General features: G+C 37.3%; 1 protein-coding gene across 13 annotated transcripts in view; it reads left to right on the top strand.

The window, feature by feature from the left end:
• The window catches only part of CLOCK (clock circadian regulator), a 111255-nt gene that overhangs the window by 60042 nt on the left and 32282 nt on the right, over positions 1 to 18931 (top strand). For 12 of the 13 annotated variants that reach the window (XM_070372429.1, XM_070372419.1, XM_070372422.1 and 9 more), the window contains 6 exons: positions 27 to 116; positions 11387 to 11507; positions 14897 to 15010; positions 15147 to 15265; positions 17025 to 17107; positions 17317 to 17423. In XM_070372429.1, the coding sequence (XP_070228530.1) occupies positions 27 to 116; positions 11387 to 11507; positions 14897 to 15010; positions 15147 to 15265; positions 17025 to 17107; positions 17317 to 17423 (634 nt within the window). The remainder of the gene's footprint in view (positions 1 to 26; positions 117 to 11386; positions 11508 to 14896; positions 15011 to 15146; positions 15266 to 17024; positions 17108 to 17316; positions 17424 to 18931) is intronic. The other variant, XM_070372431.1, reaches the window with a different exon arrangement.

Genomic DNA, 18931 nt, shown 5'->3' with positions numbered 1-18931 from the left:
TAACTGACCATTGTGTTTAATTTCAGGCTCTTGATGGTTTTTTTTTAGCAATCATGACAGATGGAAGCATAATATATGTGTCTGAGAGTGTAACTTCATTGCTTGAACATTTACCGGTAAGTATAAAAATCCTGTGATCTCCCACTTTTTAAAAAATATTGTTTCATTAATGTATTTATTTTTGGAGGATAATTGATTTACAGTATTGTGATGGTTTCTGCTATACATCAACATGAATCAGCCATCAGATCAGATCAGTTGCTCAGTCGTGTCCGACTCTCTGCGACCCCATGAATCACAGCACGCCAGGCCTCCCTGTCCATCACCAACTCCCGGAGTTCACTCAGACTCACGTCCGTCGAGTCAGTGATGCCATCCAACCATCTCATCCTCTGTCGTCCCCTTCTCCTCCTGCCCCCAATCCCTCCCAGCATCAGAGTCTTTTCCAGTGAGTCAACTCTTCGCATGAGGTGGCCAAAGTACTGGAGTTTCAGCTTGAGCATCATTCCTTCCAAAGAAATCCCAGGGCTGATCTCCTTCAGAATGGACTGGTTGGATCTCCTTGCAGTCCAAGGGACTCTCAAGAGTCTTCTCCGACACCACAGTTCAAAAGCATCAATTCTTCGGCGCTCAGCCTTCTTCACAGTCCACCTCTCACATCCATACATGACCACAGGAAAAACCATAGCCTTGACTAGACGAACCTTTGTTGGCAAAATAATGTCTCTGCTTTTGAATATGCTATCTAGGTTGGTCATAACTTTCCTTCTAAGGAGTAAGCGTATTTTAATTTCATGGCTGCAGTCACCATCTGTAGTGATTTTGGAGCCCAGAAAAATAAAGTCTGACTCTCTCTCCACTGTTTCCCCATCTATTTCCCATGAAGTGGTGGGACTGCATGCCATGATCTTTGTTTTCTGAACGTTGAGCTTTAAGCCAATGTTTTCACTCTCCGCTTTCACTTTCATCAAGAGGCTTTTGAGTTCCTCTTCACTTTCTGCCATAAGGGTGGTGTCATCTGCATATCTGAGGTTATTGATATTTCTCCCGGCAATCTTGATTCCAGCTTGTGTTTCTTCCAGTCCAGCGTTTCTCATGATGTACTCTGCATGTAAGTTAAATAAACAGGGTGACAATATACAGCCTTGACGAACTCCTTTTCCTGTTTGGAACCAGTCTATTGTTCCATGTCCAGTTCTAACTGGTGCTTCCTGACCTGCATACAAATTTCTCAAGAGACAGATCAGGTGGTCTGGTATTCCCATTTCTTTCAGAATTGTCCACAGTTTATTGTGATCCACACAGTCAAAGGCTTTGGCATAGTCAATAAAGCAGAAATAGATGTTTTTCTGGAACTCTCTTGCTTTTTCTATGATCCAGCAGATGTTGGCAATTTGATCCCTGGTTCCTCTGCCTTTTCTAAAACCAGCTTGAACATCAGGAAGTTCACGGTTCACATATTGCTGAAGCCTGGCTTGGAGAATTTTGAGCATTAGGTATACATATGTCCCCTCCCTCTTGAACCTCCCTCCTACCTCCCACCCCATCTTTCTCACTTAATGCCTATTTTTAAATATTCTAAAACCTTAAGAAGTGAAGCCCCAGAACACTGTTGAACAATGATCAGAGTGGGGATGAGACCTCTAAGCATGTCTTCGTTTTAGTATGGCTGTATTTTTTCAGGTCAGTCATGACTCTTCATCTGTAGTAACTAAATATTCAACTCCTACTTTCACCTCTATTCTTCCTGTCTTCTTTATTCTAATGCTGAGTTTTCACTATTAACGTTAATCAGTGTGGTGGTGATGTCACTTATTCATTGAAAATATCTTGGGAATAACTAAATTTCTACTGAGATATTTGTTGCAGCTAAATAATAATTTTCTCAAAAGAATGACTTAGAAGAACATGCTGAAAATAATAGATACAGAACTTCTGTGCTCTGTGGCTTGAGTTGATAATATTTTAATTCCCATATTCCATTTGTTCTTAATATGAGCAGAAAAGAATTATATGTAAATTTTGATTAGAATGGTGAGTATCTGAATTATGTCTTTGCTGTTTTACTTAACATATATTTATTGAACATCTATACTACCAGATACTATGCTAGGTGCTGTGCTCCAGTTCACAGTTTTTATGAATTTGAAGTTTTTGTTGAATATGTAATATTCTCATCTAAGGTGATGTTACACAAAAATGGGTTTGCCTCTTGGTGGATGTCTCAAGCCATTGCTGCTGCTGCTAAGTCGCTTCAGTCATGTCCAACTCTGTGCGACCCCACAGACGGCAGCCCACCAGGCTCCCCCGTCCCTGGGATTCTCCAGGCAAGAACACTGGAGTGGGTTGCCATTTCCTTCTCCAATGCATGAAAGTGAAAAGGGAAAGTAAAGTCACTCAGTTGTGTCTGACTCTTCGTGACCCCATGGACTGCAGCCTACCAGGCTCCTCCGTCCATGGGAGTTTCCAGGCAAGAGTACTGGAGTGGGGTGCCATTGCCTTCTCCGTCAAGCCATTAGACACAGCCAAGCCAAAGATTAGGAGAAGGAAGGATTTATTATTACTTGCAGCAAGTAAGAACACCAAAGATACTTTGGGAAATATCTTTCCCAAAGCAATATCTCTCCGAACAGCAAAATTAGGGAGTTTTTAAGCTAAGAATACATGTATATTCATGAAGGGACCTGAGTGGAGGAGAATTCAGTATAAAAGTAGGGCAAAGGTCAACAGCATCTAAGCTTTACTTGATTGAAGTGAGAAAGGGTCAACTTCATCATCATATTCTCCACTTAGCAGAGGGCCTTGGTTTCCTATAGAACTCGGGCATATTTTATATATATCCTTTGAGGAGGAACTGGAACTCTGCTTTCACTGCACTGTTGTTTTCCTGCCCTTTCTCTGTTCCTGTATTCCTTTGTTCCCTTAAGATCATTCATTACTAATATTCCTTCAAGGGCAAGCATTGTGGCCAGGCTTAGATTACAAAATGGCTCCTCTTATGTCAAGAAAGCTATTTCTGGTTCTCTTCTCTGGGAACCCCCTAATTTATTGGCTTAAATGGGGTTTGGATGTAATTATTTTGAAGTTACTTATATATTACTCTTAAAATACCATCTCTTGAAAATGTGTAACGGTACAAAGTCATCTATTCTGTAAAGATTTCTTTAAAGAGATGTTGAAAAGCAGTATCTCCTTCCCTCTGATTACGCTGCTGTTTTGTACTTTATGAAGAGAATTTACTCTGTACTTAAAAGGCCAGATTCTATAAGGGAACTTTGTTTCTGAAAGCCAGGCAGTAAATAATTTGCTGATTTCTGTGTCACACAGAAAATGACTTGGCTTTACTGCTTCTCTGGGGGCAGACCAAAGGACAGACTGATAACTGAATTTTTCTGGACAATTGTTTCCTTTAGAAAAAATTTGCATAGTAAGAAAAGCCAGGGGAAGAAATCCTTTGTAGGATTATGATATGACTAAGATAAGATTGAATAATAAATAAAACAAAAGAATGACTATAACAAAACAGAAGCAGACTCACAGGTAAAGAAAAACTAGCGGTTATCAGTGTGGAAGGGGATGGGAGAGGGGTGTGATGGGGGAGGGGATTACCCATGCAAGGTATAAAAGCCAAGCAACAGGAATATATTGTCTAGCACAGGGAAATATAGCCATTATTTTGCAATAACTTTAAGTGAAGTGTAATCTATTAAAACAATTGATTCATTAATGTTGTACACCTAAAACTAATAATACTATAAATCAACTGTAATAAGGTTGAGTAATTTGAATAAACGTATAATTATAGGCTTTTAAACCTATAAACAATTTTATTGGATTTTCTTTCAGTTATGTATTTTTAAAAACTATATAATCTTTAGTCATAATCAGGGTGTAATTTGCAGTGTGGTCAGACTTTTAGAATGCCTGCTTCTTGGGCACTTTTCCTGGACTTCACTGAGAATTAGATGCCTTTTCTCTCTGTTCTCATGTTACCTTATACCTGCTGCCACCATGACACTTACAGTGAATTGTAATTTTCTGTTTATTTGGATAATAATGGTAAGCTTTCTAAGTGCAGGGACTTTATCTCTGTATCCACATATGCTGGCTAATTTCTTAGTGAGGCACTTAGTAATTATTGATTGAGTATAAGAAAGTGAGTAGATTATTTGAAAAAGATGTTTTAAAGATTCCTTCCTAATGCCACACTGGATCTTTAGTAAGGGAATATTTCATGGCATATTGAAATAACAAACGTGTGCAACAGACCTAGTTAGGACCCAGCTGTTAAATAATTAACATACTCCCCTCAATGAAAAGCTTTATGACCTTCTCATTGCCTTCTGGATTAAAAAAAAAAAGTTAATTTTGGAGCTATTTTTACATTTATAGAAAAATTAAGAAGATAGTACAGAGTTCCCATATGTGCCTACCCAGCTTCCTCTGTTAGTAACATCTTCTGGGTGTTTTTAACCATTGGTGTCACCCAAAGCATGTATAGAGACCGGTAGGTGAGTTTTGGGGCAGAAGAGATTGCTGCTGATAAAGCAGACCCATTTCATTGCATACGGAGTTAATAGTATCCTTTAGTAAAACAGGTTTTTTTTGATTCTTTTTTTTTTTTAACTGCTCTCCAGTTACAATGGATACTTTTCCTCACATCACTTACATTGCTATATTGTATTGTTTATTTGGCTGAGCTGGGTCTTAGTTGTAGCACCTAGGATCTTTCTTGTGGTATGCAGGATTTTTTTTAGTTGTGGCATGTGGGATCTAGTTCTCCGACCAGGGATCGAACCCAGGCCCCCTGCATTGGGAGTGTAGATTCCTAGCCACTGAACCACCAAGGAAGTCCCCAGAGGATGTTTTAATATAATGAAATAAAACTTGTTTAGGATCAAACCCAACAAGGAAAAAAAAAGTGATTTTTCTCTTTTGGCCTGCCATTAATAATTAAACTGTAACAGATGCTAAGCAAAAGATTTAAAACAGTGGTGTCCCTTTCTTTCTGTTTTAACATACATAACCATTTTATCTGAAATATATTCTTGACTCTTGTCCGGAGGGGAAGAAACATTAGAAAATCTCTATAAAGCTTTAGTGTTTATAATTCAGTTCTGTTGAGAAGTTAAAATTTGCCATCTTAATCAGTGGTCAGTATGACTTAACAGTTTTTAATTAAAATTTTAAATCTAGCTGTAAAATTGCATGTCTGATTCTATAGGTCTTGGAAAAAATTTTTTCTTAATTTTGTCATGTCGTACTTATGAAACTAATTTAGGTAAATTTTAACCTATTTGTGGCTACTAATCGGGAAAGGAAATTATGGATTTTTTTTTTTTCGTTCCTGAAGTGGTTTTCTACAACAAAATGATAGGGTTGTACCACCTCCAGGGCAGAAGGGAGTTTAGACATTTTTCGCCCAGCCCCTTTGTGTTTATTAAAAACATATATGAACCCCAGAGAATTGTTCAGTTATTTAGTGGGAATACCAAGACATAAAGTCTGTCTACTGGGAACTTAAAATTGGTAAAGTTTTACAATTCAAAATTGCTTTCCTCCCACTTGCTTAAATGTGTTCCTGAGAAGAAAGTATATTAAATTTGTTACCATGTAATACAGGGAGGAAGATTAACCATTTTACATAGCCTGACAGAGTCCAGGAATAACACTGCTATTATTAAGATATTGTATGAGCTTTTCATTATCTATTTTTCTTGAAAATTTTGAAATATAAACACAAGTGTGTATTAAGAAAGTCAGTACAATGTTTGGTGTAAATGCAGTATACAGAAATAAAAATCTAGAATTTTTAAAGTAGTTATATGATTATTTGGACTTCCCTATTTGCAAATAAATATTTTTAATAAGAAAACAAATATTTGAAATAAGTAAATAAAGCCTATCAAAAGGGCCAGAATCTTTGTTCCTTATGCTCTGTCCATAGCCCTTCAGGCACTCTTACCCTTGAATCTATTCATCACTTCCATGGTATAATCATAAGGGATTTATTTGATTTAGGTCATATCTGAATGTCCTACCTTCTTCAGTTTATGCCTGAGTTTTGCAAAAAGGAGCTCATGATCTGTGCCACAGTCAGCTCCAGGTCTTGTTTTTGCTGACTGTATAGAACTTCTCCATCTTGGATGCAAAGAACATAATCAGTGTGATTTTGGTATTGATTATCTGGTGATATCCATGTGTAGAGTTGTTGGAAAAGGTTGTTTGCTTTGACTAGCACATTCTCTTGACAAAACTCTGTTAGCCTTTGCCCTGCTTCATTTTGTACTACTCCAAAGGCCAAACTTCCTTGTTACTCCAGTTATCTCTTGACTTCTACTTTTGCATTTTAATCCTCTATGATGAAAAGGACATCTTTTTCTGGTGTTAGTTCTAGAAGGTGTTGTAGGTCTTCATAGAATTGGTCAACTTCAGCTTCTTTGGCACCAGTGATTGGAGCATATTACTGTGATGTTGAATGGTTTGCCTTGGAAATGAACCAAGATCATTCTGTTGGTTTTGAGGTTGTACCCAAGTACTGCATTTTGGACCCTTTTGTTGACTATGAGGGCTACTCCATTTCTTCTAAGGGATTTTTGCCCAGAGTAGTAGATATAATGGTTATTTGAATTAAATTCACCCATTTCCATCTGTTTTAGTTCACTGATTGCTAAGATGTCGTTGTTCACTCTTGCCATCTCCTGCTTGATCACTTCCAATTTACCTTGATTCCTGGACCTAACATTCCAAGTTCCTATTATTAATAGCAGCAGTACTGTTATTTACAGCTTTGGACTTTACTTTCACCACTAGACACATGCACAACTGAACATCTTTACCACTTTGACCCACTTCATTCTCTGTGGTTGTTCAGTTGCTAAGTTGTGTGCAACTTTTTGCAACCCTGTGAACAGCAGCAAGCCAGGCTTCCCTGTCCTTCACTATCTCCCAGTTTGCTCAAACTCATGTGCATTATGTTGATGATGCCATCCAGTCATTTCATACCCCCTTCTCCTCCTGCCCTCAATCTTTTCCGGCAACAGGGTCTTTTCCAGTGAGTTGGCTCTTGGCTTCAGGTGGCCAAAGTATTGAAGCTTCAGCTTCAGCATCAGTCCTTCCAGTGAATATTCAGGGTGGATTTCCTTCAGGATGGACTGGTTGGATCTCCTTGCAGTCCAAGGGACTCTCAAGAGTCTTCTCCAACACCACAGTTCAAAAGCATCAATTCTTCGGCAATTCTGTTCTATTCAAATCAATTCTATTCCAGATCCTGAAAGATGATGCTGTGCAAAGTGCTGCACTCAATATGCAATATGCACTCAATATGCAATATGCCGGCTCCCGGCAAGTATGTGCAACTGAATGCAGGGAGTTCCACAGAAGAGCAAGGAAAGATAAAAAGGGCTTCTTTAATGAACAATGAAAAGAAATAGAGGAAGACAATAGAAAGGAAAAGACTAGCGATCTCTTCAATGAAACTGGAGATACGAAGGTAACATTTCATGCAAGGATGGGCACGATAAAGGAAAGAAATGGTATGGACCTAACAGAAGCAGATGAGATTAAGAGATGTCAAGAATACACAGAAGAACTCTACAAAAAAGATCTTCATGACCCAGATAACCATGATGGTATGGTCATTCACCTAAACCTGGACATCCTGAAGTGAGAAGTCAAGTGGGCCTTAGGAAACATTACTATGAATAAAGCTAGTGGAGGTGATGGAATTCCAGCTCAGCTATTTAAAACCCTGAAAGATGGTGCTTTAAAGTGCTGCACTCAGTGTTTCAACAAATTTGGAAAACTCAGCAGTGGCCACTGGACTGGAAAAAGTCAGTTTTCATTCCAGTGTCAAAGAATGTTTAAACTGCTGTACAGTTGTGCTCATTTCACATGCTAGCAAGGCTGTGCTCAAAATCCTTCAAGTTAGGCTTCAACACTTACGTGAACCAAGAACTTCCAAGTTGGGTTTAGAAGAGTCAGAGGAACCAGAGATCAAATTGCCAACGTTTGTTGGGTCATGAAAAAAGCAAGGGAATTCCAGAAAAACGTCTAATTCTGCTTTATTGACTATGCTAAAGCCTTTGACCCTGTGGGTCACAACAAACTAAAAAATTCTTCAAGAGATGGGAGTACCAGACCACCTTACCTCTTTCCCGAGAAAACTATGCGGGTCAGGAAGCAACAGTTAGAACCAGACATGGAGCAAGGGACTGGTTCAAAATTGGGGAAGGAGTGTGAAAAAGCTGTATTCTGTCATTCTGCTTATTTAACTTCTATGTAGGGTACATCATGTAAAATGCCGAGCTGCATGAATCACAAGCTAGAATCACGATTACCAGGAGAAATATCTACAGCCTCAGATATGTACAGGATACCAATCTAATGGCAGAAAATGAAGAGGAAGTAAAGAACCTCTTGATGAGAGTGAAAGAAGAGAGAGAAAAAGCTGGCTTGAAACTCAGCATTAAAAAATTAAGATTGTGGCATCTGATTCCATCACTTCTGGGCAAATAGAAGGGGAAAAAGTGGAAGCAGGGATAGATTTTATTTGGGGGGGTTCCAAAATCACTGCGGACAATGACTGTAGCCGTGAAATAAAAGACTTGCTCCTTGGAAAAGCTATGACAAATCGAGACTGCATATTGAAAGCAGAAACATCACTTTGATGACAAAGGTCCATATATTAATAGTCAAAGCTATGGTTTTCCTAGTAGTTATATATAGATGTGAGAGTTGAACCAGGGAGGAGGCTCAGCACCAAAGAATTGATGCTTTTGAATTGAGGTGCTTGAGAAGACTCTTGAAAGTCCCTTGGACAGCAAGGAGATCAAACCAGTCAATCCTAAAGGAAATCAATCCGAATATTCATTGGAAGGACTGATGCTAAAGCTGAAGCTCCAATACTTTGACCACCTGATGTGCAGAGCTGACTCATTTGAAAAGACCCTGATGCTGGCAAAGAGTGAAGGTAAAAGGAGATGGGGGAGAGGATGAGATGGTTAGATAGCATCACCGACTCAATGGACACAAACTCTAGGAGTTAGTGGAGGAGTGAGGAGCCTGGTGTGCTGCAGTCCATGGGGTCATAAAGAGTTGGACATGAGTTAGCAACTGGACAATGAACAACAACAATGCAGTTAAAAGACATATTTTTGGAGGAAGTAATTTCAGCTGGTCTGTGAAAGACAGAAGAGTACAAACGTGGTGAGAGAGGGGAAAGATTCACTTCATGGCGTGTACCTTGAAGGCTAGAGAAAGGACTGAAGAAAGTGTATATGGCTTGTATGAGAGTGGTAAACACCCCTATCCTGCCTCTTACCATCCTCAGTGGCTCTCTGTTTTTTGTTATTGTTTGAGGTTTTTTGTTTTGAACAATCTTAAAAATATTTGAAATAGGAAATAAAAGTGAAACTACTTAGTGGAACCCTTAGTCCTGTCTTCACAGTTTCTTTTCACCTCCCTTGCCTTCCATAGTCTTGGAGCTATCACTTCATTATCCCCAGGATTTCACAGAGCAGTTTGAAATGCAGAGAAACCAAGTAGACTGGATGGGATTTGGCAGGAAATGTAGTGGTAAAAAACTCGCCTGCCAATTCAGGAGACATGGGATGTGGGTTGGATCCCTGGGTCGGGAAGATTCCCTAGAGAAGGGCATGGCAACCCACTCCTGTATTCTTGCCTAGAGAATCTCATGGACAAAGGGGTCTGACAAGGCTACAGTCCATGGGGTTGCACAGAGTCAGACATGACTGAAGCAACTTAGCATGCACACATACGTGATCTCACTAAAGTTTTATCGTCCATGGTTCTTATGGACTGGTGCTGTCCTATTCGCTTTGGATTCCATAGCCATGTCACATTGTCGGCAACCTCTTGCTGGTCAGATTACTGTTGATTAAAGCCATATCTTAGCATAGATTATAATGCTCAGCATGTAAGTCAGCTTTTTCGGGAAGAGGTTGTTTATCTTTTTTTTTTTTTAAACTTTACATAATTGTATTAGTTTTCCCAGAATATTGGATATAAAAGCAAAAATAAACAAATGGGACCTAATTAACCTTAAAAGCTTCTGTACATCACAGGAAACTATTAGCAAGGTGAAAAGACAGCCTTCAGAATGGGAGAAAATAATAGCAAATGAAGCAACTGACAAACAACTAATCTCAAAAATATACAAGCAACTCCTACAGCTCAACTCCAGAAAAATAAATGACCCAATCAAAAAATGGGCCAAAGAACTAAATAGACATTTCTCCAAAGAAGACATACAGATGGCTAACAAACACATGAAAAGATGCTCAACATCACTCATTATCAGAGAAATGCAAATCAAAACCACTCTGAGGTACCGTTTCACACCAGTCAGAATGGCTGCGATCCAAAAGTCTACAAATAATAAATGCTGGAGAGGGTGTGGAGAAAAGGGAACCCTCTTACGCTGTTGGTGGGAATGCAAACTAGTACAGCCACTATGGAGAACAGTGTGGAGATTCCTTAAAAAACTGGAAATAGAACTCCCTTATGATCCAGCGATCCCACTGCTGGGCATACACACTGAGGAAACCAGAAGGGAAAGAGACAGGTGTACCCCAGTGTTCATCGCAGCACTGTTTATAATAGCCAGGACATGGAAGCAACCTAGATGTCCATCAGCAGATGAATGAATAAGAAAGCTGTGGTACATATACACAATGGAGTATTACTCAGCCATTAAAAAGAATACATTTGAAGCAGTTCTAATGAGGTGGATGAAACTGGAGCCTATTATAGAGAGTGAAGTAAGCCAGAAGGAAAAACACCAATACAGTATACTAACGCATATATATGGAATTTAGAAAGAGGTTGTTTATCTTAAAGCATGACTTTTTGACAGTGGGATACAGGTTAGATGACTGGAAAAGATGAAATAAAGAAAGGACACATTGGGCGATTGAACTGACGTCAAAGTCAAGTCTTCTCTTCATGTAGCCTGTGGGCCGTCCTGTGGTCCTTTATTTGTAGCGTATACCCCGCTCACCAGAGATTGGTGTGTATAGTAAGGCTATATCTGGTAGCCAGAGATTCTTCTAATAAGCTTTCTTAGTCCTGTTATATTTTACATGTTCACATGTGGTGAAACTTACAAGTTACAAAACTTTCAAAGGTCATATTGATCATGAATCTGATGATGCTCGTATCAGAGACAGTGAGATTATGGAAACTTTTTTCACCTTCTTAATCATGTCTTTTGAGTTGTACTCTGAAACTTGATATTTGTCACTGTTTACAGATAATGAGATGTCAACCATATGCTCGTCTGGTGTTTAAGAGTGATTATATATTTTTAAAATAAATTTCTCTTGAATCACTGTAATTATTTAATTTTTAAAAATTTCTTTTTTAGTCAGATCTTGTGGATCAAAGTATATTTAATTTTATCCCAGAGGGGGAACATTCAGAAGTTTATAAAATACTCTCTACCCATCTGCTGGAAAGTGATTCATTAACCCCTGAATATTTAAAATGTAAGTAGTACCTCTTAAGCGAAAAGTTAAACGGCCATTTGGTTGCATTATCCTTTACTTTTGTAATTTCTTGACAGAGATATGTTTAACCAAATTAATACATAGCATCATCCCAAATCCCCTGTTAGATCCTTTTTAAATATTAAAATATAATGGAATTATGACCATGTTAAAAGTCTGAACTCTGTTCCAGAATACAGTGAAATCTCATCTGTTATAATATGCCATAAAACTATTTTACAGAAAAATGGAACTCAGCAATATATTCTTATTAATGTTTATATAAAATCTTACTGTAGTAAGAGAAAATAAAGGGTTTTTATTTTCACCATCACTAACCAATTGAACACTGAAACTATGAGACAAAACATGTTTTTTATAAAATTACTTAAAGAAATTTTGTGCTCTATTAAGCAGAATTAAACAATAATTTATTGGATATGTCTAATGCAGAGATGCAGGTTTGATTTCTGGGTTGGGAAGACCCCATGGAGAAGGAAATGACAACCCACTCCAAACCACTCCAGTGTTCTTGCCTGGGAAATCCCATGGACATAGGAGCCTAGCGTGGTACAGTCCATGGGGTCGCAAAAGAGTCGGACATGACTTGGCGAGTAAACAACAAAGCAGCAGTGTAACAGACACTTGTGCTATGTAATAGAAATGCCAAGGATAGGGAAGTGTAGTCCTGCCTTTAATAAGTATAAAATGTTGTCGTGTAATCTGACTTTTCTTCTAGATTCATTGACCAGAATATCTGGTCAATGAATATCTTGTTTTCTTTTCTTTCTTTTTTTTTTTTCATTTTAAACTGGAAGATAATTGTTTTACAATGTTGTGTTGGTTTCTGCCACACAGCAATGTGAATCAGCCATAAGTATACATATGTCCCCTCCCTCTGGAACTTCCCTCCCACCCCTCGTTTTCTTGAATAAATTATCCTGTGTAAAGTCTGAAATCATGACAGCTCTACATTTGGCCATTAGCTATTAGATGTCTTCTTTAACTACTTTTTTCATGGCTTTTAAATTTTGACTTTTCTTATAGTGGTGATGGTTTAGTTGCTAAGTCATGTCCAACTCTAGCAACCCCATGAACCATAGCCCACCAGGCTCCTCTGTCCGTGGGATTCTCCAGGCAAAAATACCAGAGTGGGTTGCCATTTCCTTCTCCAGGGGATCTTCCTGACCCAGGGATTGAACCCAGGTCTCCTGCATTGCAGGCAGATTCTTTACCATCTGAGCTACAAGGGAAACTAACATTAATCATTTTAAAGTTTCTTCATATTTTGATCTTTGATTATGTAGAACATTAACTGTTCAACAGTTGAGATACACATATACACACATGTAAGTATGTGTGAATGTATGTTTTTGATAAGAATAAATAGCCTTTCAGAAGAAGTTGAGAGTAGTTAAGAGACCAGGAGAATACATTTGAAGCTTATTTATACTTGTTAAAAAACCAAATTCTTCTATGACATGACTAAGCGACTACTCTAGTCTTTCATCTAGGAGAAAGATTTGGGTTGGATATAGTGATGCAGAGGCCAGTTATACGCCTGTAAACAACAGTATTTGAAGTCAGTTCAGTTTAGTTGCATCCCACTCTTTGCGACCCAATGGACTGATATACAAAATAAAGTTATTTCCACAGATGAAAAGGATGTTTCATGCCAAAGGAATGAACATGATTTAAAACAGAGGGGAATTGCTAGGAAAATTCAGGATTCTCCAAATAGGTCATTTGTATCATCATGAAGGTAAGGTAGTACAAGTGATGTGTTTGTGTCTAGAGAAGGAAATAAAGCCTGATATTTCATCCTTAACAGTTTGGTTTTTATTTTTTACTTCGTTGAGAAGCCAGCAAAAAGGGGATTTGGGTGGTTTTGTGGTTCAAAAAGAAAATCTCTCAGGTGGAAAATTTTGGGAAAATGACTAGACTTGAGTTAAAAAGGACAGCAGTAGAAGTAAGGATGGAGAAGAAAGCGTGCCTGTGAGTGTTGAGGTGAACTAGGTAGGACTTAGTGTTAGCCACTGGTGTCAAACCAGCTAGAGATCATCAGTGGGGAAGGTTTTAGGAAGAAGGTAAGAGTTTGAACTTGCTGAGTTTAATGATAAACCCATTGATGATAATAACAGAAGAGTATGAGTTGGATACTGTAAGTGGAGAGGTGTTATTAGTCCTTGAGTACTGAAATAATAATGAGGAAAGTAATACAATCTAAGAGTAGTAGGCAAGGGTGAGTCTGAGTGGCAAGAGTGTGGAGGCATAGAGAATACATTTTTGCAGTTACCTAGATGCAAGGTCATTTACATCGGTACCAGAATGGTGGTACTGGCTGCTCATGTGGAAAAAATGACTCACCAGAGCGTTCTTGGTGTAATAAAGAGCAGATCCTGGTTACAGATTTAGTTTTTGAGCTGGTGATACAAAGAGAACAAATTGATATGATTTCTAACTAAGGAGATAGGACAGAGGGGAATGACAGCCGCCTTAGGAAGATAGAAGGAAAAATTCACTTTCAAGTATTTTGAATTTAAGTTACTGATGGAACAGTCAGGTACAAATGTCCTGAAAAATAGTGATATGAGACTTGGTCTTACATAAAATGTTAAAATTGGTGAGAGAGATTTAGGAGTAAATAAGTTTGTCAGTGCTGGTAAGTTTGTAAAGCATAATAGATTACAATCAAAAGAACTTTTGTGAATGTCTATAGTTTGTTGACTGATTAATAGAAGGGAGAGAAATAGTCAATAAGGTAGGAAGGTAAGTTTTCATGCTATGGGAATGAAAACATGTGAGTTTTAAGAAGAGGTAGAAACAATGAAGAGCACTTTCTGTAGAAGTGTGAGGGCAAAAGCCATAATACATGAAGTTAAGGAGGGTGAACATACGGAAACTAGAGCACATAATGAGAAGGAAGGAGATCTGTGTTACTAAAAACAATAGCATGAAAAAAGACCTGAGTAAATTTAAAAGTAGGAGGTAAGGACCCAAAGAAGACATATGTGAATGCTAAAGGAATGAATGGTTCTGGTGGTCCTAGAGAAGGAAGATGGGAAAGACTGTTTAAAGTAGAGATAAAAAAAAATTGGACTAGGAAGCAAGACCTTTCTTTGAGATTAGAGTGATGAATGACAAGGAAGGACAAATAAAAATGGAGGGAACATGGAGTTACTTGTATCAGAAGATCTGTCTTCTTTATTAAGGACAACGTGAGATCATCTCCTGAAGAGACTCTGCTTTTATGGACTGAACACAATGTCATTGAGGACTTCTGTATGAGAAAATAGTAATTGTAAACTTACAAAACTATTAGAATCTTACTTTGTGTGGCTTATTTATGATAAATCACAAAATACGTTATATTTTTTCTCTTATTTCAGCAAAAAATCAGTTAGAATTTTGTTGTCATATGCTTCGAGGAACAATAGACCCAAAGGAACCATCTACTTATGAATATGTGAAATTTATAGGAAATTTCAAATCTTTAAACAGTGGTAAGTTAAAATGCTTCTCTTACAATATTTTTTCACTTGTTGTTATTTTAAGCTCTTAAAGACAAATGTTCAAGTATTAGTAAAAACTAGATTTTTACTGGAGTAACTGATGGTATTCATTTCCTTATTGCTTTAGTATCCACTTCAGCACACAATGGTTTTGAAGGAACAATACAACGCACTCACAGGCCTTCTTATGAAGATAGAGTTTGTTTTGTAGCTACTGTCAGATTAGCTACACCTCAGTTCATTAAGGTATGTTTCTGTTTCCCAGAAGGGTTTCACTTCATATTATGGGTCCTATCTGATGTTTTTTTAATTGTTCCCAGATACTTCCTGTAAACATTAAAGTAGTAATGGCCATGAGTCATTAAACATGTATGATCATAATATTTTTGAAGCAAATAGTGAGTTATCAAAGCACTCATCAAATTATAGAACTAATTTTTTGATAATATACCTTGTGTTGGGTTGGCCAAAAATTTCATTTGGGTTTGTGAAATTTTTGGCTGTTAACCAGTGGTTATATATCACCATTGTCCTGCTTTTGTGCAAAATTTTGAGGTGCTTTTGTTGTATAGTTCACAAATACATTAAAGGGGAACGGCCAAAGATTGCTTTTGAAATTTTCTTTTGAAATACACAGGTGACCTTATTACATTTAATTTACCTTTTCAATTTTAAAAGTCAATTAAATAATTTTATTTTTATATCCTGGGTCCAGGAAGTAGATGATTAGTAGTAAAGTCAGAAAATGAAAGACTTCAGTAACCACAAAGTGGCTGAAAATAAGCCAGGCTAAGATTTTAAATTTAGGGAAATACCATAGGACAAAGTACTGAATTAGCAGTTAGAGGATCTTAAACCACTCTGACTCTACTCGTTTTGATCGTAGGAAGTAATGGTGGTGGTAACATGCTTTTTGGATGCTTACCACATGCTGTTTACGTGCATTATCTCATCTAATACTTACAAATGGTGATATGATCACCATTTTATATGTAAGGAAACTGTGGCTTAGGGAAGTTAAGTTACTTACCCAGAGTCACAGCTATTAAGTAGTAGAACTGAGATTGATTCTAATTCCTTTTTTTCCTAAACCCAAACTCTTAATCACTACATTGTGCTGCAGAAGGTCATTCAAGAACAGGGGCAGGTTGGAATACATTGTTGCATACGACTAGAGCCTAGGGTTACTGTGAATGGAGGGAGGGTAGGGATGTTGAGAGATGAGGTTAGAAAAGTAAGCAGACGCTGGCAGTGATGCATGTTTTTTTCTTTGTTGTTTGTTTCTCCTTGTTTAGATTTTGTCCTAATGGAATGAGCAGCCATTAAGATTTTTCTGTTAGGGAAATTATACAATCGTGTTTGAGCATTTATAAGGTCATTGTGGCCAGAATAGAAGATGAGTTGAAGGACAGGGAAACTTGTTTGGAATATTTTGCAATAATGTGAGCCAGTGGTGGCAACTAGAGTCTAAACTAAGACCCTGAAGATGGATGGGATTGAATAGATTAAAAAAAAAAAACAACAACTTAGAAGGTGAAACTGAAAGGATTTAGCAGTGGCCATTTAGATGGTGAAAGGTGAAAATGAATGTATTGTGACTATTAGATTTTAGACTTAATGGCACAGTACAGGTATGCCTCCATTAATGAGATGGAACATTATGTAACTGGATATGAGGATTAAAATAGTTGGTTCATTTTAGGACATGTTGAGTTTGTGGTATGTGGAAACATCCAGACAGAAATATAGAACTATAATTCAGGAGAGAGATTAGAATGAGACTTTATAGGCATGTGAGTGAATAGAGAAATGTGTGGAGTGAGAAGTACTCCCCCAGAAGCCTGCATGTGTTTATTGCCACATTCCTTAGTACTAGAAAATAAAAATGTTTTTTTAAAGAAATGTTTAAGGAAAAGTTAGCTAAAAATGACTTATACAGATGCAATATTTAATAATTTGCTGAGTACACAGAAAAGTATTTCTCAATTTAATTATTTATTTGTAGGAAATGTGCACTGTTGAAGAACCCAATGAAGAGTTTACATCTAGACATAGTTTAGAGTGGAAGTTTCTATTTCTAGATCACAGGTAACTCCCATTTTTAAATTCTATAAAAAGATTAATCATTATAATTCTTGAAATTATTGGATTTAAAAGACAAACTTTTTCTAGACAGGATGCTCAAACTCATTATCCATTATTTAAGAAATAAAGTTTCCTCCCAAAATTGGTTTGTAGTTGAGTACTTTTTATTAATGGAAAAAGTCATAATATTGATTGTTTTATATGTAATTCAGGGCACCACCCATAATAGGATATTTGCCATTTGAAGTTCTGGGAACATCAGGCTATGATTACTATCATGTGGATGACCTAGAAAATTTGGCAAAATGTCATGAGCACTGTAAGTAGATTTTAATACTTCGGGTGGTAATACTTTTTTTAATCTGTAAATAACTATCATATTAATAGAAGGTGGTAAAACAGACCATTTTTGTATTTTTGAAATGTATTGGAAAAATTTCTTTTGTATGCATAACTACTTCTAATAGGAATCCTAGATCAAGTCTAAATTAAACTTCCTCCCATTTTATATATTTCAATCTATAGTAGTTAAGTACAGGTTTATAATATGGCATCTAATAAACCTTGTTTTGAAATATAGAAGTTCTATATTTAGAGTAAGAAGTAGATTGCTTTGAAAATTATAATATTAGAACACTATTTCATGAATTTTTATTTCTAGGCATGTGAGTCTGCCCAGGAGGTAATGCCACATTTAAAGAATCTCTTATAGAAAACTCAGTGAGTGCTTCATAATGTTACCTTCCATTGTTATATTAACAGAAGGAACATTATCATCTCGTTTTGCCCTGTTCTGAACAACTTACCTGTATTATTTTCATTATTCATAGTCACGGTTGTATAATAGAAAGTAGGTCTGTTATTATCTCTACAAGTAAACTGAGACAGAAAAAGGCTAACTAATTTACTTACAGTCCCATAACATTGGTGGCAGACATCAAAAAGTCTACAAACAAATGCTGGAGAGGGTGTGGAGAAAAGGAAATCCTCTTACACTGTTGGTGGCAATGCAAACTAGTACAGCCACTATGGAGAACAGCGTGGAGATTGCTTAAAAAAATGGAAATAGAACTGTTGTACAACCCAGTAATCCCACTGCTGGGCATACACACTGAGGAAACCAGAATTGAAAGAGACACACGTACCCCAGTATTCATTGCAGCACTGTTTACAATAGCCAGGACATGGAAGCAACCTAGATGTCCATCAGCAGACAAATGGATAAGAAAGTTGTGGTACTTATACACAATGGAATACTACTCAGCTATTGAAAAGAATGCATTTGAGTCAGTTCTAATGAGGTGGATGAAACTGGAACCTATTATACAGAGTGAAGTCAGAAAGAAAAACACCAATACAGTATATTAACACATATATATGGAATTTAGAAAAATGGTAATGATGATCCTATATGTAAGACAGCAAAAGAGACATAGATGTAAAGAACAGACTTTTCTGTGAGAGAAGGTGAGGGTGGGATGATTTGAGAGAATAGCATTGAAACATGTATATTACCATATGTGAAATAGATGACCAGTACAAGTTCAATGCATGAAATAGGGCATTCAAAACTGGTGCACTGGTACAACCCAGAGGGATGGGATGGGGAGGGAGGTGGGAGGGGATTCAGGATGGGGGATACACATACACCTGTGGCTGATTCATTCCGATGTATGGCAGAAACCACCACAATATTGTAAAGTAATTAGCCTCCAATTAAAAAAACAAAAAACATTGGTGGCAGAGATAGGATTAGAGTCTGGACCTACTCCTTTACCACATGCTGTTTGTTCATTCTTTGTTTCAGAAGTTTGTTTTAATAGGTTT

This window comes from Bos mutus, chromosome 6 (genome assembly GCF_027580195.1).
Source record: "Bos mutus isolate GX-2022 chromosome 6, NWIPB_WYAK_1.1, whole genome shotgun sequence".
NCBI classification, from domain to species: Eukaryota; Metazoa; Chordata; class Mammalia; order Artiodactyla; family Bovidae; genus Bos; species Bos mutus.
The sequence above is the reverse complement of the archived record's forward strand: the minus strand, read 5'-3'. Positions and strand labels throughout refer to the sequence as shown.